Here is a 27425-nt window from a genome sequence, read left to right on the forward strand (position 1 = left end):
AGTCTTCCTGAGATTGTACTGGGTCTCGATGAGACCTCATTCGGAGCATTTATTTGTTCAATGTGGGGGGAGGAGGAGCAAGAGCTGAGCTACGGGACACAGAGGAGGCAAGGCTGAGCGATCCATCTATGATAGAAGAGGGAAAAGGGTGGGAGTGAGAGTGGTTCAGATAACTACGGCAATTGGTAGGTTTATAGTAGACCTATTGATACAGATAGTATTGGTACTGATGGGATTGCTCCCTGAACTTGATGACCTCCTATGTTATAGGTAGACAAGATAAAGCAACGTAGTGGTACAGCAATGTGCACAGAAACCCCGAAAGGTCAATTGGCCTAATAATCAGGCATCATTCCCATCTCTGGCTGTTGATTTCTCATTTTAATTAACTTGTCCTACTACTGATGTTTGCTGATGATGCTCTGCAATCCCACTCCCCATGTCCACCGTCACATTGGAGAAACAATTGTCTTTAATCGTGCACAAGACTCGTGGATCATCTTGCGTCCTAAGCTAAAGAATTGTTGTAGCTTTAAATGTATTTTTCATTATCTTAACAGCTAATTTCTCATTGGATTTTATCCCCAGTAATATTTTCCTTGTTCCATAACTCGTCCCCTCGAGTTTGAAATCCTGGCCGTTCTCCTCTCATAATCCTGTTTTATCGATGATGAAATTTGCAAGTTGACTTCCAGAGTAGGCATCCTCATTGGTGGATGTACTGCCTGTATAATTTGCTTTGATTTTCTCTCCGGATATTTTCATTTGATAAAGGCCTTTCACTGACCATATGTGTTGAAGTGAATTCAACAATCTGACACTGGAGATCCTTTCCGTTAGAACGCATCCATTTCCTGTTTGTTGCTCCCATGTCCACTACTCCATCACATCGGTATAATATCTCTGTGTAGTTATCAAATATACAACTCTGTGGTAATGTGTTCGCGATCTCAGAATAAAGTGTGGATTTACAATGTCATGTTCTGTCCCTGCAGGTCACTGAGATTTTGGATTACTGGGGACAAAACTCTGGGCCATTAACCTGGCGTCTCACGCCTGCTGAGGTTCGTCAGGTGCTTGCCTTGCGGAACGACTTCCGGAGTGAGGACATCAAGAGGCTTCGCTTGTAGTGCCAGCATCTGGGCAGTCTTTATGGAATTGGTTGTGATGTATCGTCCTGGGAAGTAAGATGCAGAATGTCCTATCTCCAGGTGGTGGGACAGGTTAAATAGAAAGCTTCATTTTCACAGTCTGATTTACACTGAAAATAGCTCTCACACTTCTCAAACCTTGATAGGACATTCAGTGTGCATTATTTTAAAGGCTCCCTGGATATGATTAGCTGCAGTGCATCTAGGATGGGTATACATACTCTGCTATGGCAATGATAGGAGTTATTCCAAAATACCTGACTACGCCCTACTGGGTTTGCTTTAAGATGCAGCTGATGAGAGAGTTGGTTTGCTTGCAGTATGATTCCCAGACTTTTCAGAGCAGTCTGCTGCATTGCTGACTTTACAAATCAGGAGGAGACTGATTCCACCCTGGGATATGCTGGGATGACTAACTGTGGTTGGATTAACCGAAGCACTCCATCCAAGGAGAACACATAAACATCCAGCTCCTGGTTACTGTTCAGTAAATCCCGTTGGGAAAACTTGGGTATGGGGTTAATGCCTGAAGGGACAACTGGTCTGGAAAACCCGATGCAGGGAATGGCCTTTTTTATGAAGTACCAAAGATACAAGTGCAGATGGGAATGAGTCGACTTCCAGAGTGGGGCTTGAACCCACAACTTTGATATCAGAGTTGTACTTGGTGGTGAATAACCCAAATAATACCAAAAGTTACAGTCAAGCTACTCTCTGCCTAGGTGTGCTCTGACGAGAGAAATGTATGTGACTCTTAAACGCAGAACACAGATGAAGTAATGTACAAATGCATTAACTCATCTTATTTAACAAGATTTATGATGTCATGAACACAATGAATAACCTCGAGCAGGCCCACACTGTTAAGGAAAAATGATTTAAATGTGAATTATTTCAGGGTTAAATGGAAAATAACTAAGACTCTGATTGGAAAATATTCGTGGAGAGAAGAATTGTACTAATCTTCAGTCCAATGACACTGAGCTTAAATGCTGGCTCAAAGCTCGTCACCATGACTTTCAGCTGTGTGCACTGTAATACCCAATCACTACAGCAAACAGACACCAAGACACATTGTTAAATACTGTAGAGAAATTAAAACAGAGATAAAAGGACTGCAGATGCTGGGAATTTTGCATAGAACACTAGGTACTGGAGTAACCCGGGGTCAGGCAGCATGTCCGAAGGATATGGATAGGTGACGTTATGGGTCGAGACCCTTCTTCAGACTGATTGTAGTAGGGGAGAAAAGACAAACTTTGCCTATCCATGTCCTCCAAAGATGCTGCCTGACTCACTGGGTTATTCCAGCACAAAGTTCTATGGAAATGAATACAGCTGTTTTTGAAGATGCATCATTCCATCTCGAGCAGAATTGGTACCTCAGTGTTCAGCTGCCCAACAAACTGCATTAAGCAATGGGAAGTTCTTGTACTTGTGTGGTGAAACAAATCAAAATACTGCAGCTGATGGAAATAAAAACAGAAGTGCCAGAGAAACTCAAGTCATTGGTCTGAAGCACAAACTCAATCTCCTCCCACTTAGGTGTATCTAGTGTTTTGTTTTATCATTCTTCTAATGTCTTCTGTTAATTCATGTCAAACTCCCTGACATTGAAAATTAACAATTATTTGTACAGTTTTATTCTTACAGATTTACTTTGTTTTAAAATGTTAATAGAATCTATTTCTTGTCCAATTTGATGTTAAATTCATTCACTACACTTCTATCTCAGTCCTTGTGGTTCTTTTAATTAATCTTATTCATTAACAAAATAAGTGAATTTCTCTCTTAGTTCGTATTTTCTGCCTTTGAAGTGATCACTTTTGGCATTTTGTTTTATGATCCCATGATCAGAGCAAATCGGAAGTTTGGGACTGCAGTATGGGTTTGCTTATTCCATATGTGCTATAATTTTCAAACATTGTTATTCCTCTTAAATTAAGGCTACTAAAGATGCAAGAACTTAATATTATATTGGATTCTGGAGCATTAATTCATTTTTTTCTGGTATTTAATTAGTAGGCAAGTTCTGGGTCATGGTAGTTGTGTCTTCTGCCAGTATCTTTATAATTTAACAAATATTACACTATTCCAGCTCACTGAATATATGTTAAACCCTGTTACAGGGAATATTGGATGCTTACTGACCATTTGTTACAGTCAAAATGGAATCTGCTGCTGCTTAGATCAGGATTGGAATAACTCAATAGCTTCATGGGCTCTCTGGAGAAAGACAAGGATAAAGGGAGGTAATTGTGTGTGCCTGTGTCCAATATCCGAGGTACAGAAGATGACATCAATCTGTCATTGGTAGGGACATGGCAAAGGGTCTACATAGTGAACTGAGTATGCTCATGGACACGTGATTTGTCTGAAGTAGCCAGTGTAAACTTGTCTTTGAAAACAGTGCAGAAGCAGAAAGGACCGATGAATGAGAGACAGGAAGGGAGCACGAATCGGTAAAGGAGAAACCACAAATGACATGTGACAGTTTTTTCCAAACTTGAATTATATACAATTCTCAAAAAAGCTGTGGGGTTACTATTTCGGTCCAAAGGAACGAGAACTATTTTGGATTCTCGGGATAAGGGAAAAATCGTGAAGTCAGTGAAAAATGTTCGCTCTGAAATGACAAATCATATTGTTAAGTGAAAGATTTTCACTCCTAGGAATAAATTCTCAACCTTGCGGGCTGTGAATGTACAGTGATTGGCTGTTTAAAACTATCTGAATAAATGGCAAAGAAGGGATGTGAAAATAGAAAGATGAGATATTGATGAGAATCGACGTGACAGTCAACTGGAATTGTAGGGTCATTGAAGATGGGATGTTCTTGGAACTGCCACCTTCTCCCATTAGCAGTATAATTGTCTACCGCCATTCATGTCTTGATGTCTATAATTACATGTCCTTGCTCTGACCTGTAGGATGTGAGATTACATAGCTCTGCCCATTGCATGCAGATTCTGGTTTTGAACATGTATGTAGTCCTGTATTGCACAACATCAATTTTTAGGAATGCTGACTGCTCAAGGCAAATTCCTCTGCATTCTTCAGTAAACCACATTAATCCCTGTCTTCAAACAAAGGTAAAATGAAGAATATTCGAGTCTATGAGTTAAAGATTGTGGTGTGCAGCATCTCATGGATGTTTAGGCTTGAGATGCCGCATCAGTACTGTTTGTCCTATTTAGCTTGCTTGGAATGCCACCCAGCACAATGGAGTGTGTCCTCGTTGCAATGTGATTTTGCCGCCACAAGGACTGTGCAGTGGGCTCTTGAAACATCTTTCTGGGAAACGTAATTACTTCAACACTTAACACATTATGTCAACATTAATTTCTTACGATGTGTGAGACAAGTCCTGGAAAGGTTCAGATTTGTATTCATTCATAAAAGTGAACTGTACTAAAAACATCAATAATATTACAGATGTCGTGATGTAGTTGGGTCCTTTGTTATTTTCCTTAATTGATGATGGAGCAAAGTTGGCTTTAGTTGGTCAGGTAGAACCAGGGGCGTTAGATACTCTGTGTTGGATTTGGGTGTCCCTCTGGTCCAGTCACACACACGCTGAGCCCAGTCTCATCAACCTCCACCTCGTGGACACTGACGTTCCCCAAACCCTGCAGGCAAGTGAAAACAAAACATCTTGCAAATTAACATCTTACCTCAATCTTTCCGAAAACAGACCAGCAAGTCTCCCTGAAGACTGAGCTGGGATTCCAGCTCGGACAAGATTGGAAGCTGAGCACACATTGATACTGAGCAATTTATTGAAAGTCATTTTGACCTGTTAAAGACAGGACGGGAGAGGATTAAAAAAATGTCTCCTCATGACAATCTTCCTGTCTACAAATGCCCACATTCTGCAGTCTAGGCAAACTGCTCAGTCAAGCTAGGTCCAAATGAATTATGTTTTATTGATTTATTATGGATTTTTAAATTAAGGCCAAGCTGTGGATTTAGTTGCAAGGTGGAGGGGGGTGCTCCAATGTTTGTTGTCCACTGGCCATCTTACCTCACTTTCTATCAGTATCTTCTCAATTGTTTCCTTCTGCCGAGGTTTTCTGGTTAGGAGATAAAGGAAGCCTCCGCCCCCTGCCCCAGCCAGGCTCTGCCCATGTACGTGAGGCTGCAAGATGGTCATCATCTCTCGGACTGCCAGTGGCTCACATCCAGGCGCCATGCACTTCTTCTGCTGCCAATAGGTAGTCAGGCACTGCCCAATCCTGGAAAGGTCACCTGTCAAATATATGAAACATACTTTGTAGTGTAGACTTTTCTCTCCGCTGTTCTCTTTCCCTGTCCTGAACATCTAAACTACAGCTGGGCATGAAACAGCTGAAAATAGCACTCGTCACTCTCTCAGGATATCCTAGCTGCTAATATACAATCGATCACTGTTCGAACATGTGAAGACAAGGGACTAGAAAAATAAATGCCTTGGTGATGCTGACCCAGGGATTTGGAGGAATTCTAAACTAAATGGCTCTTCTGTAAGTGGCTACCTGAAGGAGCAGGCCACATCTGACAGAATTAACTTGAACTCATATCTGATACTACGGAGCTAAGTGCAGCCAACTCAACCCAGGGTATAGAGTTGATCCAGTGTATCCCAGGATACAGGGAGGCTCTGGTAAGACAAATTGCTTCAAGACCATTTACTTAAAACTTGCTTACCATTCATAAAAGCTTGTGCACATTCCTCTGCGTTCCTAACCAGTGCGTCTGTGTTCTGTACAATGCTGGGCAACCTGGCATACCAATTACGCAGAACATCCTGTAAAACAACCAAAAACCATTGTGGAAACTTCTAAGTTGTTCACACTGGCCTCAAATTAAACTTTCCAGCAGCCGTGACCAATGTCACTGAGAACTGAAGATTCTCAATATCCCCTTTCCACTTTATGCTGCTCAAGAAAACTGCAGGTAGAGATCACTTAGCCCAACAAAACTATTCCATTTCATTAGATCATGGGCAATCAGCCAATATTTCAATTGCCTACTGCATCCACAGCTTTTTATGTGGGAGAAAATTCTACACGTGCATTATCATTGTTTCCTATTTCTGCTCCACCTTGGCTTTGATGTAGGATTAAGGAAATGCCCACTACCACCCAAAGAATCATGTTCCAGACCCTTACCTACTTGCCGCCTAAAATAGTTTTCCTGCTTTGCTTTCTGTGTTTTTTACATTTTGACCATTCCACCAATGGAAACATTTCACTCTGTTACCTCAGTACATCCCTCACAATTTAAACCTGTGTTCCAAGGAGAAACAACTGTTTTTCTAGTGCATCCAAAAAATGTCCCAACCCTGGTATCACCCCTGTGAATATACTATTGCAAGGCCGCACTTCTGGTTTTCACACCTGTTCTGAAGTATGGTGCACTGCACGCCTGTCAGTCTAGTCCTACGCAGGTCACCTGTGCAGGTCTGGTCACCACACGAGGACAAGGTTAAGCTAGAGTGCAGAAAAGATTCACAAGGATGTGACATGAATTGAAGGGCTTTAGTTATTGGATTAGTGAGACTGGTTCTGTTTTCCCTGGAGTGAAGGAGGATGTGAGGTGACAGTATGGAAGTAAATAAAAGTATGAGAAGCATAAAAGTGTACATAACCAGTGTCTGTTTCCCATGCCAGTGGTGTCTGAAAACCAGAGGGCATAGGTTTAAGCTGAGAGGGAGAACATTTACAGGGGAATTTAATTTTTTTCCCCCACACACAGAATAGTTGGTATCAGGAATGAGATGCCAGAAGAAGTGGTGAAGGTAGGAACAATAACAACATTTAAGAGTTATCTGGACTGGTACTTGAATGAGTAGGTCACGGACAGATACAGAATTATTGCAGGCCAATGGGATTTGTGTAGTTTTTTGTTGCGTGTACTGAGGTACAAAAAGCTTTTTTATTGCATGCTATCCAGTCAGAGGAAAGACTACATTATTGCAATCAAGGTAGAGATGGGCACAATGGTCAACCAAAGGGCCTGTTTCAATGTTGCACACCTTTGACTGACTCCAGGAGGGTGGGCTGTTGCACCCAACTGACAGACTGAAAGCCATTCACTGTCCTGCCTGAAGTGCAGCCCATCCCACAAGTGAGAGAAGGATCGGAGTGATTAGTATTACAGAGTACTTCATCGATGCTTGTCGAGGGCTCACCTGCAGAAGGTTGCGGGCGAGCCGTGTTTTTCCCGTGTACACCAGCAGCAGATGGTCATTCAGGGTCTTCACAAACTCGTCTGTCACTGGAATACGTTCAACATCCACTCGTAAGGGCAACTGGGGCTTGGATCGACCGATCTTGATCCCAGGCACCAGGCCTCCGACTTGATCCTGCCAGCCTCCACCTAGACAAGGGAAGGAAGAGTTGAAAGGCCAAAGAATCTTTCACAACTGCAGGTTCCAAAGTACTGTACTGCTGATGCTGTACATCTGAAGTTGACCAGGAGACCCAACGAGGCAGCATACAATATGAAATGTGACCAGAACGAGAGCCAGAAATTTGTCTTGGGTGATAACTCATGGATTGGCAACTCTTGGAACTGTCCACAATATAATCAGCCTCCCGTTTGACCCAAATGAAAGGAACTGAAATCACAGTGAAACCCACAGCAGGCTATTTGTCTGATAATATCTATCGGATACTCCTGGCCAAGATAAATATCTACCCCACTGGTTTCAAGTGTTGGTTGAGAAATAAGTATTGGTCAGGAGACCAACGTGCATATTCTGCACTGAATAATGCTGAGAAATCTGGTAACCAATGCATCAAAGAGGCCTATCTGTAGAATCAAGTGCCTGTAACATAGAAAATAGGTGCAGGAGGAGGCCATTTGGTCCTTCGAGGCTGCACTGCATAACATAGAATAACATTGGGGCTGGAAAGAGGACATGAAAAAAAAAGCATTTCCGGTTCTGACTTACGTAACATCTGACTTACGCAAGGGTCTGCAGGATGTAACCCTTACATAAATCGGGATGTAATCCTTACCGGAGTCAGGAGACTCAGCTGACCTTGCTGAGCAGACGGGTTACTTCTAATTGATGTCATGTCTCTCCTGGAATTGGCCACAATAAAGGAATTGCCAGGATATATTCCATTCATTGTCACAGCCTAGTGATCTGCGATGGTGCTGCTGGTTACCTGTGGTCAGTATCTGTTCCAGGTGAAGCACAACATGGATAAGGGAAATGGTATCACAGGATTTCCCAGCTGCTGAGATCAGGGCTGCTACCACTGCACCCGCCAGGATGCTACTTGTACCTAAGAACATAAATACAATCCAGAACATAAAACAATCTAGTAATTACATCAATGTATTTGCTGAATGTTTAAACACTCAGTATCATTAATGACAGATACAATTATTGGTTTACTGATTCCTGGGATGGTTTGTCAAATGACAGATTAGTGGCACAATAGTGCAGCTGGTAGAGCTGCTACCTCAACTCCTGAGACAGGTTCGATCATAATAAATCTCAGGCATTGTCTTTGTTGGTGTTTAGTTGGTGGCACAAATTAGCCCGTGGTGTATTGGCAGGAATCTGGTGGGATAGTTGATGGGAATATCGAGAGTAAAAATTGGATTAGTGGAGGATTAATGCAAATGGGTATTTGATAGTCAGCATTGACTTGGTGGGCGGAAGAGATTGCTTTTGTTTAACTGAAAGATTAAGCAGACTAGGCCCATACTCACTTGTGGTTAGAAGAATGAGAGATGATCTCATAGAAACATACAAAATTCTATAAGGAAGATGTGAATTGATGTATCTTCTGCGTGGGTGTCAAACCTGGAGTCACATTCTCAGAACAAGGACTTGGCCATTCAGAATGCAGATGAAATCTTTGGAATTCTTAACCCTAGAGGTTTCTGGAGGCTTGGTTGCTGAGTACATTCAGAACAGAGACCAATAGATGTTTGGATTATAAGGGAATCAGGGAAAATGGAATTAGTCTGACATCAACTCATGCTCCTATTTCTTATTTGCACACAGTTCACGTTATTGCTGAATGTCCCATCCCAGGCCACATTTAAAATCTTTTCAGAAGCTTTGACCCACATCAGAAAGCCTCTGAAAATACTTCCAAAAGGGTGAGTTCGCACATTGATGTAAAAAAGCTTTATGCTTTGATGCTGATTAATACCTGACCAAATACTGTATGCTCAAGCTTTTGGTGAAGAGTCACTATGATCAGTTTCTAGACTGATGTTTCAGGTCTCAAAAGAAAGATTATTCTTACATTCTGCGTCAGATAAAGGGACCTTGATCAGGGTGAAGGATAATGACTCCAGACGGATTTGGCGCACTATGATCATAGAGATAAACATCAATGAAGGCTCTTTCACACGTATTGGTTTACAACCAGACATGAGAAGCCATGGGCAAATAGCCAATACCAGGGTAAAATAGAAAGTGTGATCAATGAGGAAGGAGTGAAAAGCATAATCAGTCTTGAGTTTTGAAAGCACAATATTGTAATGATGGAAAGAGAGTTGGAGATAAGATATTCTAAAGAATGAGAGCAATGAATCTGGATTTTAACACTGCATAAATATGAAACATAAAATTATAGAAATCGCTCTTTCCTTACAGGCTTAATAAATGATGTTTTAAAATATATAGTTCATTATATTATATATATTTCAATTTATTCAGGATCCAAGTGTTGGTGCATTAAAATGAAAAGTGTGATGAATTACAGATGAATTACAAATGATGCTTGTCCCAGATTAGTCTCACAGTTACTCACCCATGCCAGATCCATGGGGCAGGCTGGACCAAGTGTGAAGCTCAAAACCTCCACCAAACCCTGCCATCAATTGATCTCTCAGAGAAATCTGTGAGGGGTACTGGATGATTTGTGTGCAGATAAATGCTGCCTTCAACAAAGCTCCTGCCAAAAAATGGTACATCACTTAATCAAACGAATAATATTCCCAATATATAAAATAATGAGGTGCACAGATAGGCCAGTCTTTCTCCCAGAGTACAATGTCAAATATAATAGAGCCTGGGTCTAAGATGAGAGGGGGAAAGTTTAAAGGAGATTTGTGTAAGTTTCACACAGAATCGTTTGCAGTGTCTGGAACATGCTACCACAGTAGATGATAAAAGCGGATATGACAGCCACAATTACAAGGCATTTAGACAGGCACGTGAACAAGCAGGGGTCAGAGGAATATCGACTTAGTGCAGGCAAATGGCAACAAGGCAACTCAGTACAGCATAGGGATTTTTCCTGAGACCCTCCATGCCTAACTTTCTATAGTTCAGTATAACAACCAGCCTTTGAGGGGAGGGTACCTGGTGCGTGAGGCTGACAGTAGTCCTTCAGATCTTCCAGACACTGGCATGATATCTCCACGGCCATTTCCTGTTCTCTGCCTCTGCTCATGACTAGGTGCAGCTTTGGCTCCTTAATGCGGCGCACTTTGGCGCCAATCGGTTTCAACTTGTCCACCAGCACGGCGATATTCAGCACCACTCCACCATGTTCGTACGTGATGGGCGGTGTGTCACTCCAGCCACCTACAGGTGAATCATAGACCTTAGGCTTCTGAATCGAGTCATGTGAAGAGCAAGGAATAAACAATGATTGAAGACTTTCGGGATGACTTGGACGGCAGAATTAAATGTTTATACCGTTGGGCTGTAAACTATCCAAGTGGAACAAGAGGTGTTCCTCCAGTTTATGTGTGCACTCACTCTGGCAATGGATGAGATCCAGGACAGAAAGGTCAGTGTGAGAATAGGGAGAGGGATTAAAATGGCTAACAAACGGGAGACTCAACAGACTTTGGTGGTCTGAGCACGTGTTTGGCGAAATGGTCGTCTATTCTATGCTTGGCCTCAATAATGTACAGGAGGCCACACCAGGAACACCGAATGCAGTAGATTAAGTTAGAGGAGTTGTACTTGAACCTCTCTTGGTGACTGCTGGGGTCCCTCTATGGATGTGATGAAGGAGGTATAGGTACAGGTGTTACATCTGCTAAGGTTACAAGAGTGCCTAGGGATGGGGTGCTTTAGATTGGAAGGGATGAATGAAGCAAGGAGTCGTGGAGGGAGCAGTTTCTGCAGCTAGCAGAAAGGAGTGTGGATGGGAAGATGTGACCAGTGGTAGGATCACGCTGAATACTTGAGGCAGGTTAGGAGTTCCATTTATTAATTTCATCAACGTCACCTCAAAATGTCCTAAATTGTTGATAAATGCTAAAACAAAACCCTGCAGATACTGGTAATCTGACATAAAATAATGCTGGAAACACTCAGCAGGTAAGGAGTATATTATAGATCCATAGAGTTAAACAACATAAAACAGGCCCTTTAGCTCAACTTGTCCATACCAACTAAAATGCTTATCTATGTTAATCCCATTTGCTTAAATTTAGCCCATATCCCTCTAAAACTTTCCGATCCACATACCTGTCCAAAGGTTTTGAACTATTATATTTGTACCTGCTTCTACCACTTCCCCTGACAACTTGGTCCACATATTCATTGTCTTGTCTAAAACCTGACACAGCAAAACTAAATATCATATTTGCAGATGACACCAAAACAGTGAAGGAGGTTGTCTCAGGTTGCAAGATCTGGCGCAAATGGGAAATAGGCAAAGGAAGGGGAGTCGGAATTCAAATCAGCCAAGTGTGAAAGGATGCTTTATGGAAACCATGATCTGATCCTTTGGACCAGCCCACCATGAGGGACCTTGTCAAAAGGCCTTGCTAAAATCCACTTAGACAACATCATCAATTCTCTCGGTCACATCTTCAAAAACAATCAAATTGATGATTTGAATTCAAACACATTGATCCTCAATGGGATTTACTCTCTCCTTAGTTACCTTCTTGATCTTAGGATATTTGTAGCATCTTTTAGGAATCTCCCCTACCTGATCTGTCAAATATATCTCAGGTCCCCTTTCCATGCTTCTAATTTCCTTCTTAAATGTATTCCTATAGCCATTATACTCATCAATGAACACATTTGATCTCAGCAGCTTGACATCTGTGTCCTTTTTCCTGACTAGAGCCTCAATATCCCTCATCAACAAGAGTTCTCCATTCTTGTTAGCCTTGCCCTTCATTCTAACAGGAACATACAAGAACTCTTCATATCACCCTTAAGAACCTCCTACCTGCTGCATGCCTGTGGAAAGAGAAACGGAGTGAATGTTTCAGTTTGAAATGCCAGCTTTGTTTCTCTTTCCACGGATACTGCCCGTCCTGCTGAGTGTTTTCTGCATCAACATTATTTGATCCTGTCACACTTTGTCGAGAACACTGGATGTACCTGAGACATCGATGCGAGCCGGGCATTCGGCGACCACCCAGTGGTACATGGGAGGAAGCCCCACCTCTTTCATTGAGATGAACTCACACGCTGACATCACAGCCTGTCGGATCAGGATTTGCTCTGCCCCCTCATAGTGACGGGCAGCCCTCACAAGCCGGTCAGGCCTACAGGACAGAAAGCATACCAAAGTCAGAGGGAGAAAAAAAAAATCAACATGAAACAATTTGCTCTGAGATCTAACTCGATGCATTGAAGTCCATGCGCATTTCCTCAGATTTTGGTTCGCCAGAATGATACATTAAATGGCCTTTGCTGTTTTAATTTCTGGAAATTAACAAAACAGTAAGATACTTTCGTTTGCAGACACAAAATGCTGGAGATTCCTTTGTTTCCTTGGTTCAAAAACACCAACAATATTTTCCTTGGAGTAGTTTACAAACTATTGGTGGTTCAGGCAAGTACAGTTCAACATTTGTACAACATATTATCCTCCAAGTTGCCCCAACATTTCCGCCACCTCCAACGGGGTCCCACTACTGGCCACATCTTCCCAGAGACCGATCCCTCCAAAACTCCCTGGTCCACTCGTCCCTTCCCACCCAAACCACCCCCTCCCCAGGTACTTTCCCCTGCAACCGCAGGAGATACACCACCTGTCCCTTTACCTCCCCCCTCAACTCCATCTAAGGACCCAAACAGTCTTTCCAAGTGAGGCAGAGGCACCTGCACCTCCTCCAACCTCATCTACTGTTCCAGGTGTCAACTTCTCTACATTGGCGAGACCAAGCGCAGGCTTGGCGATCGTTTCGCTGAACACCTCTGCTCAGTCTGTCTTAACCAATCTGATCTCCCGGTGGCTGAGCACTTCAACTCCCCCTCCCATTCCCAATCTGACCTTTCTGTCCTGGCCTCCTCCATTGTCAGAGTGAGGCCCAGCGTAAATTGGAGGAACTGCACCTCATATTTCACTTGGGTCGTTTACACCCCGGCGGTATGAACATGGACTTCCCTAAATTCAGATGTCCCTGCTTTCCCTCTCTATCCCCCCCCCCCTCTTCTCATTTCTCCCCCTAGTCTTCCTGTCTCAGACTACATCCTATCTTTGTCCCGCCCCCTCCGGACATCAGTCTGAAGAAGGGTCTCGACCCGAAACTTCACCCATTCCTTCTCTCCAGAGATGCTGCCTGACCCGTTGAGTTACTCCAGCATTTTGTGTCTACCTTCGATTTAAACCAGCATCTAGTTTTTTTCCTACACATTTGTGCACACAAGTTCAGCTCACCTCAAAACCATACCCAATAATTAAAACAATCCTCAACCTCCATTCAGCTGCCTGCCTGTTCTCAGGTACAGTGCCATGTTGGATGGTACACCGGAGGTTTCTTCCTCAAGACTATCATTTATGTGCATGCTTCCAGCCAAGTGCCAGCACACTATTCAAATACATGGATGCTGTCCTCGATCACCAAGTATACATGGATGCATACATAACACTTTTGTAGCTCCCGCATTTCTCAGTCAGGGGTTCAGGCTTGAACTCCTATTCCAAAGATTGAAGCACTGTCTCAGGCTGCAGGTGATGGTGCTGTCTTTCAGATATGATTTTGAAAAATAAGCTTCTTATGATAAATATTTGCGGAAATTTCTTAATTTATGATTATCCTTATCTCAAGAAAACCAATAAAACCAAACTATCTGGGCAATGTAACACTGTTCCTTTGAAATTTCCTGCCTCCAGTGCCACACTGCAATAGTGACTTCACTTCAAAATGTACTTGGCTGGTTGTAAAGTGTTTTAAGATATCTTCAGTTTGTGAAAGGCACTTTGGAAATGTAATGCTTTGTACTCCAGAACACGGTCTTACAAAAGGAACAGAAATACTGGCTGCTTTACTGTATTGATCCTGAGGTAAAAGGTACCAAATCTTGACTGGCTTCTGGTACCTACATCCTGTTCCCCTTACTCATCTGCATTGAAGAACCAAGGGAGAGATGGATCATGAGCAATGATTTTATTTGATCAGATATGGGATTCATAGGTCAGACAGACATCCTGCAAATCAAAGCTAAAATTTCCATTATCACCACGGGAGGTTTACATGGATATCACACAAATTTGCCTGAAATTGGATTTGTTTTGCAGGAGAGATATTCTCCACAGAATAAGCCTCGTCGAGGTCCTGCATCACTGTATTGAACTTTCATAGTCAAATCTTATAAAGGTATGTTGGAAGGGCAAAAACAAAAACACGGGCAGAGTAAAGCTGGGCCTCTGGTCTGTTTCTCTCCTATAAATTTGGCATGAACATTTTTCTCACTGGCTACCAAACTGCAGAGATATCAGAGCCTAATCCTGCCCACACCCCTACACTGCCAACACCTCTACACTGCAGAGACCTCTCCCCATGGCGAGCAGCCCAGAAAGTTCATGCACTGTCAAATCCGATCACTACTCGCTCAACAAGACCGTCACCCCAGTTATGCAGCAGCTTTTGGGCCTGGCAGGAAGCCCCGATCCTCACCTGTCCAGCCATTTCCCCCGCTCTTCGGTCAGCTTCTCCACTCCCTGCACCACGTTCCCGCTCTCCAGCAGACTGAAGGCCTCAGTCCATGCCCGGTTAGCAGCGGGCCCACTGCGGAGCCCACCCTGCCTTCCAGCCACGCAACCCAAGACATCCGCCACGCACGCTAGAGCACGGGCCGCGATCCCCAGGTCCTTGGTGCTGGCAGCCACTGTAAACCAAGTAAACCAAGTTGGTAGTTGTTTGTCATTTCTTTCATGTGAGATTTGTCCATTCCTTGAGTCCAAAGTTGGTCTCAGGTATTAAAAAAAGGTCACTGGGTCACCTTGTCAATGCCGATAAAGGTCTTAATAAGAGAGAAAAACATCCTGCAGGAACGCATCTTGTCTTATAACAGGATAAAAATGGGAAAAGGGGGTTGGCATAAAAGAAAAACAAAATTTCTAGGAACGCAATTGGTCTGGAATCAGTGGTGGGGGGGTCGTCTGCACTCTGGCTCCACGCATGCATTAACAATGTTAGTCGGTATTTAAATATAACTGATAACAAAATAGCATCTGCACAGCTGAATTGGTTTGTTGCCACCTCAGGTTTAGGAACAGCTCTGCATAAGTAGGTTGGATTCCAGGCCATCAAACAGCAGAGTGCTGAGGATGCTTTGTACTGCCATCCCCAGAATTAACCTCGTGAACCTACGCTGCACTACCTCAATAGCAAGAATGTATCTTCCTCAAATTAGGAGACCAAAACTACACACATACTCCAGATGTGGTCTCACCAGGGCCCTATACAACTGCAGAAGGACCTCCCTGCTCCTCTACTCAAATCCTCTCGCTATTTTGCTCCGATACTCAAATCCTCTTGTTATTTGCCCACATTACGACTGTATCCTTCTGTCTCTCAAACATAGTGATTATATCTGATTCCACCATCTCCAAAGATAGAGCATTCCAGATATCAACAACACTTGTGTGTAAAATTTCCAATCAGAAACCAATCAGAACCAAATATTTGAGTAACTTGCTCTATCCTTACTTGGGCATCTGTTGCCAGCTCTGATGATTTGTCCTCGTCTTTTCCAAGTTCCAGTTTCCCCCCTCTACTTTCAGTCCGAAGAAGGATTCCAACCCAAAACACCATCCTTTTTCTCCAGAGATACCGCTGAGTTACTCCAACACTTTGTGTCTGTCTTTGATTTTAACCAGCATCTGCAGTTCCTTCCTACTAATTCATTTTAATCTCGCCACATTCCATCAACTCTCCCCAAGTTCTACTATTATACTACTTCTCAGTTGGTAATTTACAATGGTTCCTATAATAAAGTGCTTTATTACAGCACTTTATTACAGTTCCTATCAACCAACCTTTGGGATGTGGGAGGAAGGCAGGGCACACGGAGGAAACTCAGGCGATCACAGGTAGAACGTGCAATTTCCACACAGACAGCACCAGATGTTGGGATTAAACCCAGGTTGCTGAAGCTGTGGGAGGAGGAAACCCCAAGCAGTGTGGTCTGGATTACTCAGTGCACCAGGAAGCGCGGTGGGAAACCCCAAGCAGTGTGGCCTGGATTACTCAGTGCATCAGGAAGTGCGGTGGGAAACCCCAAGCAGTGTGGTCTGGATTACTCAGTGCACCAGGAAGCGCGGTGGGAAACCCCAAGCAGTGTGGCCTGGATTACTCAGTGCATCAGGAAGTGCGGTGGGAAACCCCAAGCAGTGTGGTCTGGATTACTCAGTGCATCAGGAAGTGCGGTGGGAAACCCCAAGCAGTGTGGTCTGGATTACTCAGTGCACCAGGAAGTGCGGTGGGAAACCCCAAGCAGTGTGGTCTGGATTACTCAGTGCATCAGGAAGTGCGGTGGGATACTTGCCGCAATTAGCATCAATGATGACAAAGTGGAAACAGTTGAGAGCTTCAAGTTCCTTGGTTAAATATTACCAACAATCTGTCATGAACCAACCACTTTGAAGCAACAACCAAGAAGGTACACCAAGGCCTCTCCTTCCTTGGGATCATGGGAAGTTTGACATATCTCCAATGCTTCCTACAAACTTCTCCAAGTGCACCATGCTGTTGGGGTGCATCACAGGTTGGTTTAGGAACAGCTCTGCATACGACCGCAAGAAATATCAGACAGTTGTGGATGTAGCCCAGTCCATCACACAGACCAGACTCTCCACCACTGTCTCCATCTACATTTCACGGTGCCTTGAAACGGCACCCAATTTAATCAAAGACTTGTCCTACCCCGTCATTCCTTCTTCCCCCTCCTCCCATTGGGCAGAAGATACAGAAGATTGAAAGTGCGCATCACCAGATGCAGGAACAGCTTCATCCATTCTGTTATCAGGCTTCTAAACGGTCCTTCCATAGCTAGGGTACTGTCTATTCCATTGCAGACATTGGACTTTGTCAATGGAACTGGTGCACTACAATGCTGAAAACTATATTCTGCATCCTATATCAACCACATCCCCTTTATTCTATCTATTGTACTTTAGCTCCCGACAATGAGAAATCCATAAGCTGTGGTTGAGCTTCCCATTGTACAGACCCGTAAGAAAGCTGACCCTCACCTGTGTCGAGGGTGTGGAGTATTTGCTGCTCCTGTCCCTCGCAGACGGCTGCTCTGATCAGAGGGCAGAGGCTGTTGTCTTTGCGAGCGTGCAGGGTGCTCTGCACTTGGTGCTGGGCTTGGGCGAGGAAGAGCTGCTGCCTCCAGGCAAGCTCAGCTTGCTGGTCCAGGCAGCTCAGGATCTCCCTCATCGACAGGCGCAAGGCGGACTGCCACTTCCTCAGATACTGTCCGCTCTCCTGCCCGAGCAGCCACAGCAAGTCCTTCATCCCGATGGGCTCGGAAGTGTGCAAGATTGGGAAGAGCTTAGCATTGAGCAGGTTATTATCCAGATGGCTGGGAGCCCAGACCTCTTCTTTCCTAAGAAAAACAAGCAATCAATTAAATCCCATCCTGCACGGCTTTTGGACATGAGAGGAAATTGGAGAACCCGGGTGAAACCTACGCGTCAAAGGGAGATCGTGCAGACTTCAGACAGCGGCGGAGATCAGCGTCACTCGAGCTATGAACCAACAGCTCTACTAGTTGCAACGCATACTCTCAGTGAAATATGGTTTCTAAGGATTGGTCCTGATTTTACCAAATGGTGGCCTGTGGATCTATGGTTCAGGATAAAGTAAACAATGCTGTGTTTCTAAAATGTTAAAAAAACACACAACTGCACCCTAACACTCAGCCTTGCTTCACTCAGGAGGCCATGTGCAAATTACACAATTGTTCTGGTTTCTCTCTTCCATACCATTGCAGGAACTGTAATTTATTTTGGTATTACACACAATGTACTAACACACAGGGCACTGTGCAGTCACATAAATACTAGTTATTTCACCGCTTGAGTTCAATGAGTGAGCCTGAAATCTGTGTTCTCACTCACAATCCCCAACCCATCACTTCCAGCCAGCTAGCAACTCCTGCGTTCAGTCATCCCTTCCCACATAAACCCAGGTACTTTCCCTTGTAGCTGCAGGATATATTATACCTGCCCCTACACCTCACCTCCATCCAGGGACCCTAGCGGTCCTTCCAGGTGAGACAGAGGTTTCCAATGTGGCTTTCTTTACATCAGTAAGACCAAGAGAGTAGACTAGGTGACCGTTTTGCCACTCACTTGCATTTGGTTGCCAAGACGTCCCTGTTGCTAATCATTTTAATTTCCCTTCCCATTCCCATACTGAACCTTCTGTCCTGGACCTCCTCCTTTGCCAGAGTGAGGCCACATGCAGGCTGGAGGAACAGCACTTCATATTTCACTTGGGTAGCCTACAACCCTAGGTGGATCAGTGAGTTCAGGTGAGGGGGGGGGGGGGGGTTAATTGGCTAATGGGGTGACCAAGGCTAGAGACGAAAAAGAGATATAAAAGTGTTAGATTGCTAGATGGAAGTTGCACAATGGATGGGAGTTGCAAAACTTTACAATCAATCTGGTATCCTTTCTTATCTTGCTGGTTGCCTACAGCTGAATAAAGAAGGAAATTCCGGGGTTGGGGGGGGGGGGGGGGTTAAAATTTGGTGTGCTGGACAAGGTTTCTTCATACTTGGACATCGATGTGGTGGTTTATAGGTCGATAGTCATGGGTCAGAGTATCTCTCTGATACTCATTATACTTTGAGTGAGAAAGGTCCCCTCAGATTCCCTTTAAATCACTTACTCCTTGCAGTTTTCTGCCATTTAATTATAGCTTAGTTGATCTGCATTTTAATCCCAATTTTAACATAATTGATTCTCCAACTCCTAGTGTCCTTTTCTAACAAAAAATGATAATTTTCAGCTCTTCATTTTTCATCTAAACTGCGGGCCCTGCAGCCTTTTGGGGAAGTTCTAGATTTCTTTTACCAGACAGAGTGGTTGAAGTTGGGTTGCGGACAGTATTTAGGAAGTGGTGAGTGGAACACTTGTATCACTTTGACATAGAGGCCTATGGACCAAGTGCTGGGTGCTGGGTTTAATACAGAAGTGTGCCCACTGGTTGACTTAGACAAATTGGACCGAATGTCCTGTTTTACATGCTGTATGATTCCAGGATTTTAGATGAAAAAGCTTCCAGACACACTCAACCAGCTATCTCTAATTTAAAGTCCAGGCACTTTGTGCAATACTCCCCTCTGGAATAAAATACTCCAGACTTTAGTAAGGGTTTGAACTAGCTTTAAAACATAGTAAAATAATGGATGATGTGGACCCTTTCTCCATTATTAATTAAGGATGCCTTTGAGTTGTACAGCATGGAAACAGGCCCTGCGACTTGGCTTATCCATGAACCCTATCTACGTTGATCTTATTTGCCCACATTATGCTGTACTCTTCTATGCCTTTCCTATTCAAGTACTTGTCCAAATGTCTTTTAAACGTAATTGTATCCACCTCCATTATGTTTGGTATCACCTCATCTTGGCTAACAACATGGCACGTAGGTTGCCACAGGGAGATGGGTCGAGAGACTATTAGATCGAGCTTCACTGATTAATCTGTCAACATCAAATAAATCATAAGCAGTCTGCAGTCAGTTTTCCAGTGTGAGCTGGTTGCTCACAAATCCCTGTAAAGATAAACAGCAAAAGGATGAGGAAAATAAGAGTATTTTATTTAGATATGCACAGAAGTATTGTTGTAGAGTGCCGCATGAAAGGGCAATGGCTACAAATCCAATTGTAACTTTCAAAAAGGAACTGACTATTTATTTATAAAGAAACCTTCAAGGCAAGAGCAGGGAAGTGGTACTAATTGGATCCATCTTTGAAAGCGAGCATCCGCTGAGCGGAAAAACCTTCTGCAACTTATGGCTCCATGATGCTACCACTGGCGTACTACATATGAAGATGCATGCAAGAAAGGGCATGGATTAGCCTTACTTGATTCCCGTCCTTTCAAAGAATGTGGACCATGGAACATTCAGGAATGTGGAGCAGCTATTGCTGAAAGGTGCCTGTGGAGAGACCATATGATTCCATTGTTGAGAAAAGTTTGGGTCGATCAAAGGAAAGATTGCATCAAACTCAGAAAGGGCTGGTTTGTACCCAGCTGGGTGGATTCATACAAATCCAAAAGTGAAATACAAATAAGAACTGAGATTGATTTTGAGAACATATATCTCAGAACTAACCAAGCCCAAAATCGGCAATCCAGATATACTCCAGGAGACTACATTCCATCCACGTCACTTTTACTCTCAGGAACATTCATTTCTGTCATGGATGTATTGAAATACCAGCGACAAGAATTTGAGGAGGAAGGCACGAGCCAGTGCATTCAAATTTATCCCTCCCTGGTTTTTTTAATATCCAAGGACAGCAGGAGAAAATCATATAGAGGTCGAACCAACCCATTCACTGATCCTGTGCATCAGTACCACAGCTCTGTCAATCCCCCTATTCATTTAATCCCAAACATTTAGCAGAATGCTTTGCCTCAGAAGGCAGTGGAGGCCAATTCTCTGAATACATTCAAGACAAAGCTAGATAGAGCTCTTAAGGATAGCGGAGTCAGGGGTATGGGGAGAAAGCAGGAACGGGGTACTGATTGAGAATGATCAGCCATGATCACATTGAATGGCGGTGCTGGCTCGAAGGGCCGAATGGCCTACTCCTGCACCTATTGTCTATTGTCTATTGACTGAGCCGGGAATATTCTCAATGTCTGAAAATCCACAACTGTGGGACTTTCCCTGGAGGCTGAGGGGTGACATTACAGAAGTTGATAAAATTATGAATGGCATAGATAAGATCACTGTCTTTTTCACAGAATAGGAAAGTCTAAAACTAGAGAGTACAGATTCAAAGTAAGAGGGGAAAGATTTAGATGGAAATGATTTAAAGGGAACCCAAGGGGCAAGGTTTTCACAGAGGGTGGTAAGTTTATGGAACGAGCTGCCAGAGGAAGTGGCAGAAGCGGGTATGATTCCAATGTTTAAAAAACATGTGGACAGGTTCATGGATAGGAAAGATTCAGAGGGATCTGAGCCAAACATGTAAATGGGACTAGATCAGTAAGACACTTTGGTCAGCATAGACGGGTTGGGCCAAAGTGTCTGTTTCTGAGCTGTATGACACTGTGGCAATGGGAAAATGTAAACTTCCACTCTGGCAGTGAGATTGCTGGAGTGGGATGACTTGTGGTACGTCCCACTGGTTACACACCCTCACTTACTCCTTTGCAGAATCACTTTAACGCATTTCTTGCTGCAAGCGCAGGATGATAACAGGACAGTGAAAGCGATGGTGGGCTCGTGCTGCGCAACAAGGCATTTACCCATGCAATGAGATTCATGGACTGAGAAGCAGGAATACCAAGGGAGGAAGAATAGATAGGGAATGAAAAACAGAGAGAAAGAAAAGATTGAGAAGAATGAAAGGGCAGCACAGTGGCACAGCTGCTGCTTCACATGTCCAGAGATCCAGATTCCATCTTGACCTCCAGTGCTCTCTGTGTTAAGTTTAAAATTGGGAGAATGGTATTGCTCTGAAAACTGTGATTGAGCCATCACAGACCTGATAAGCTGAATGACCTTTTATGTCATAAGGAAATATAGAAATGTAAATGAAAGATAAAAGAACCAAGATAACTTAGGATAACGACAGAGGGCTGTGAATCTTTGGAGATCTCTAGCTCTGAGGGAGGTCACTGTGTAAATTCAAGGCCGAGATCAATAGAAGTAAGGACACCACAGGAAATGAGTGATGTGGTATTAGGACGGCTTTTGGGTGATGTACAGAACATCTGGGCCTGAGTAGCTGTAAAATATTTGAGTTACTATTTTGTATTTTTCTTAAAACTTAGACTATGTTGTACCCTCTCTGGCCTTCGTTTTCGACATTGAGAGACTTGTTAATTAACAGCCCAAAATTTCTGGTGTGAGCTCAGTGGGCAATTGCTGCACAAATCTATCGAGTTCTTAAAAATAACGAGCAGTTTAAGGACAAGGAAAACAGTGGACCAGCGCAAAGCTGCCTGCACGTCTTGGGAATCTGCAGGCCATGTATCATCTATTAATCAGTAGCACTTGCTACCAACTCACCCATTAATAGCAGCACACACCACAAACATACCGCCACGCTTCCAGCATTGTTAACTACATTGTGTGTGAGGATAAGCAATTTAATTTTAATGTTAGGGAAGTGGGATCTGCAAGATAGGAGCAGCAGGACTAATATAGATTTTGCCCTGCTCTGTTCCCTGAAGGTGCCGTCAGCCTCTGGACTATGATTCATAACATGGAAGCCTTCCCACAGCTCCCCACTTCTGTATTGAGTGGTGAGCGTCAACTGACATGAAAGGTCCTTAAGCTGTAAACAAGCAGTGTCTAAATGGAGTGTGCAAGGTAATCAGGCACTGATTCCAAAGCAATTGTAGGAATAAGAACCCCTCTGACCATAAGAGCATCTATGTCAGCATGCTGTTCATTGGCCACAGCTCAGCTTTCAACACCGTAGTGCCAAGTGTGCTCACCTCTACACTCTCGGGCTTGGTTCCCCGCTCTACTACCTGTACACCCATGACTGTTTGGCCAAATCTAGCGCAACTTGATCTTTAAGTTCGCAAATGATACCTTTCCTGTTGGCCAGATCAACAATAATGATGAGATTAGAGAACAGGAGAGAGATTGTGTCAAGATGTCAGAACAACAATCTAACCCATAATGTCAGCAAGGGGAAAGAATTGGTTGTTGACCCAAAGAAGCAGAGAGGTGAACATAACCCTGAACTCATCCACACAGAGATGGTTTTTAGCTTCAGGTTCCTTGATCAGCTACAAAATGGCGGCACTGCCCTAGCAGCTGCCGCTCACCTGCGGTCCATTTGTCTTTGTGTTTTTGTTGTTTTTTTTGGGTCTTAATTGTAGTTGTGATGTGGTGTTTTTGTGTTTGTGTACTATGTGTGTATGTGGGGGGGAGGGGGAAACTAACACTGTAAATAGATGTCCCTTTAGAACGGAGACCCGACCTTTGTTTTCTGGGCCGTGTCTCCGTTCCTGCTGCGGCCTACCATCGGCCCAACTCCTGGAGCTGTCGGCCTCCGGGGCTCTGGTTCGCGGAGCCCGCGGATCGGACTTACCATCACCGGAGCCGGCCGTCTTCGGAGGCTGCGGGAGCGGCTGCGACTCGCCTTAGGCTCGGGCCGCGTGGATGCCGACATCGGGAGCTCCGGCAGCGGCAGCGTGTTCGCCCGCCCCGGATCGCGGGGCTTGGGGCGCGGACATTTCACCGTCCGGCGCGGCCTAGGATGGCCGCGGGATATTTCTCTGCTGGGCGGGGGCTTCAATGTCGGGAGCCACGACCGCCCCGACGTGCAACAACAGCGGCAGCAGCAGCGTGTTCGCCCGCCCCGGATCGGACTTATCATCGGCGGAGCCGGCCGTTTTCGGAGGCTGCGGGAGCGGCTGCGACGCGACGTGCCTTGGGCTCGGCCCGATGTGGACCGTCCGGTGCGGCCTGCAACCACAACAACCTGACTGCGGGCGAGGCACAGCGGGAGAAGGGAAAGACATTGTGGCCTTCCATCACAGTGAGGAGAGAGAGGACTGGAGGAGACTCACTGTGATGGATGTTTCTTTGATGGATGTTTCTTTTTTGTGTGTTTTTGGGGTTGGGTGGTTTGAGTGCCTATTTAATGCATTTATTGTTGGACTGTGTTTTGGGGGGTTTTTGGGGTTGGGTAATTTGGGTGCCTGTTTAGTGCTTTTATTGTTGGACTGTGGGTGATTGAATTAACATTTTGTTCAAGATGGCCGCGCCGTTGTGTTTGGCTGCCTGCCACTGTATGTTTCTTTTTTTTTTCCTAGTCAGATGTGCAGCACTTTGGTCAACGTGGGTTGTTTTTAAATGTGCTATACAAATAAATTGACTTGACTTGACTTGATATCCATATCACCAAAAACCTAGCTAGATCCTTGTACACTGATGTGGTGATCAAGAAAGTGCATAAACATATTTACTTTTATATGTGTCTGAAAAGATTTGAATCTCTACGGTACTATAGAAAGTATTCTGAATGGTCTGAAGAAGGGTCCTGACCTGAAATGTCACCCATCTATGTTCTCCAGAGATGCTGCCTGACCCATTGAGTTACTCCAACATTTTGTGTCTTTTTTGTAAAACAGCATCTGCAGTTCCTTTTTTCTAATCTCGATAGAAAGTATTCTGATGGTATGCACCTCAGCCGAGTGGGGCAACTGTTCTGCTCTTGATTGCCTGAACCTGCATAGAGTGATGAACATAGTCCATAATTCATCAGGGGTTTGTCATTTCTTTCCATTCAGTCGATCGTCATGGTGCATTGAGTCAGGAAGGCTGAAAGTATCGTCAAAGTTGCCTGCCATATGGCCATTCTCTTTTCTCTCTTCTACTGGAGAAGATACAGGAACTTGAATGCTAGGATGTCCAGACTTAAGAGCAGCTTCTCCCCTTTGGCTATCAGACTCATGAACTAATCACATCCTTCATACCTCCTACCCAGAGATGCTGCCGTGCATGTACCTTTACTCTAAACTCTACCTCATTCATTTATTCCATTTTTGCACTCTAGGACTCCTTTTGCACTACTTCAGATGGCACTACAATCTTTGCACAATTCTGTTGTTTTCCATTTGTCGTTGTATTTATTATATCTATTCATTGTACTTATCGAATCAAGAATCGAGAGTGACTTGTTGTCGACTTAACGTATACTCTGTGAGCCTCATGCGAGAACCCCGCAGTACATTACAGTAATCTAAATCTGAATGTGGAATGCAGGAGTTGGAAGTCCCGGCTTTGTTGCAGCAGTGGGCAGTCCTGTGAGACTGCGGCTAAGCTGGGTCAGCATCGAGAGCAGAGGGATCTTTATATCTGTGTGGACTATGTCTGCTACTGAATATCACAAAGAATCTGATATTGTCTGTCTGCACCGTGCAGGTTCTGCAAGATGAAGTTAATAAAATTACCAAATGAGGAGCATTTACTGCACCTGCAGATTATCCAGCCGCCCCACGCTGGTGAAAATCCTCAGCTTCAAGCCCCTCAGCTTGATGTAGTGCCCCTGGATGACCACATCATGGAGCTGGAGCCGTTGGAGCGAGAGCGATGACAGCTGATCCACTCCTGAAAGCAGACAACCAGACCCCAAATGAATGGGCCCCTGTCAAAACAAAAAGTAGAGAGAAGGGAATACCCTTCAGAAACCAAATCGAAAATCACAATCCCAAACACAAAGCCACATGAGCCCCCCATGTTTAATCTCCAGCTATTTGCTTATACACTCACAGCATGGAAACTAACCTTTCACCCCCCCCCAGAGCCCATACTGATCAACCATGTCCATTCCTTAGTTAGAATAATTACCTAGAACCATCTCAGACAGTTCCCTTTTAAGTTAAGGAGAAACAGGCTCTGCAGGCACTAAGAAAGTCTGCTCCTGAAAGAGGATGGCACAGTACCCAAACACATAGAACATTACAGCACAGGAACTGGACACTCAGCCCATAAAGTCAGCACCAAATATGATACCATGTTAAACTAATCTCCACATCCTGCATATGATCCATTTCCCTTCATGCTCTACATTTCCATGTGCCTATGTAAAAGCCTCTTAAATGTCACCATCACGTCTGCCTCCAGGCATCCACCACGCTATGTGAAAAAAAATGTCCCGTACATCTCCTTTAAACTGTGACCCATAAGGCATCATAAAGCTAATGCCCTATAGTTTTGGCATTTCAGACTATCAGAAGGTTCTGATAGTCCATCCTATATATGCCTCTCATAATTTAATAAACTTCTATCAGGTCTCCCCTTAGTCCCCAATGCTCCAGAGAAAACAATCCAAGTTTGTCCAACCTCTCTTAATGGCTAATATCCTTGAATCCAAGCAGCTTTCCAGTAAACCTCTGCTGCACCCTTTACAAAGCCTCCACATCCTTCATGCTGTTGAGTAACTGGAACTGCACATAAAAATACTCCACATGCAACGTCCTATAAAGTAGCAACATGACTTCCAGCCTCATATTCAATGGCCCATGAAGGCAAGCATACCATACGCCTTCTTTATCTCTCTATCTACTTGTGTTGTATCATCAGGGAGCTGTTGACTTGCACCCCAAGATCCTTCTACACATCAATTATTCAATGCTGTTTGAGGTCTTGCCATTAATTATACACTTTTCCCTATTATTCAGCCTCCCAAAGGGCAATATCTCACACTTGCTCAGTTTAAACTCCAAATGCCTTTTCTCTGCCCATTTTCTCTGCCCAGCGGATCTATATCCCATTGTATGCTCGTACAACCTTTCTCATTGTCTGCAACTCCATCAATTTTGCTGTTGACTGCAAACTTACTAACCAACCTATCTACGTTTACGTCCAAGTCGTTTAGATATCTATCACAAACAACAGAGGTTCCAGCACAGATCCCTGCAGAACTCCACTGGGTACGGACCTCCAGCCAGAATACCACCTGTCCACTACAAACCTCCTTCCTCCATGAGAAGGACAGATCTGAATCCAAATGACCGTCATTGTGGATCCCTTGCATCTTAATCTTCTGAATCAGTCTACCATGAGGGACTTTATCACATACCTTACTCAAATTAATGTAGAAAATATCCATTACCCTACTCTAATTGATCATCTTTGTCAGCTTCTCAAAAAAGTCAACCAGTCGACTCAAGTGAGACCTGACCTGTTGTGGCTAAAGACGTTGTAACTGTCCCTAATTTGCCCATTCACCTCCATATGAGTGTAAATCCTATCCCGAAGAATCCTCTCCAACAGCTTTCCAACCACTGACAAGAAGCTCACCGGCGTATAATTTTCTGGATTCTCTCAGCTTCCCTTCTTGAACAAAGGAACAACATTGGCTAAATGTAGAAACAAAGAACTGCATATGCTGGT

General features: G+C 44.1%; 2 protein-coding genes across 2 annotated transcripts in view; one reads left to right on the forward strand and one right to left on the reverse strand.

The window, feature by feature from the left end:
- The window catches only part of cog4 (component of oligomeric golgi complex 4), a 35458-nt gene extending 32584 nt beyond the window's left edge, over positions 1 to 2874 (forward strand). Inside the window, exon 19 of the mRNA XM_078400620.1 lies at positions 996 to 2874. Coding sequence (XP_078256746.1) covers positions 996 to 1130 — 135 coding nt within the window. The 3' untranslated portion in view covers positions 1131 to 2874. The remainder of the gene's footprint in view (positions 1 to 995) is intronic.
- The window catches only part of fcsk (fucose kinase), a 134284-nt gene continuing 108192 nt past the window's right edge, over positions 1334 to 27425 (reverse strand). The window contains 12 exon segments of the mRNA XM_078400619.1: positions 1334 to 4780; positions 5176 to 5399; positions 5838 to 5937; positions 7324 to 7511; positions 8309 to 8428; positions 9917 to 10060; positions 10471 to 10695; positions 12463 to 12629; positions 14988 to 15198; positions 17567 to 17925; positions 20416 to 20489; positions 25504 to 25674. Of these exon segments, the coding sequence (XP_078256745.1) occupies positions 4676 to 4780; positions 5176 to 5399; positions 5838 to 5937; positions 7324 to 7511; positions 8309 to 8428; positions 9917 to 10060; positions 10471 to 10695; positions 12463 to 12629; positions 14988 to 15198; positions 17567 to 17925; positions 20416 to 20489; positions 25504 to 25674 (2088 nt within the window). The 3' untranslated portion in view covers positions 1334 to 4675.

Source organism: Rhinoraja longicauda, chromosome 6 (genome assembly GCF_053455715.1).
Source record: "Rhinoraja longicauda isolate Sanriku21f chromosome 6, sRhiLon1.1, whole genome shotgun sequence".
Lineage (NCBI taxonomy): Eukaryota > Metazoa > Chordata > Chondrichthyes > Rajiformes > Arhynchobatidae > Rhinoraja > Rhinoraja longicauda.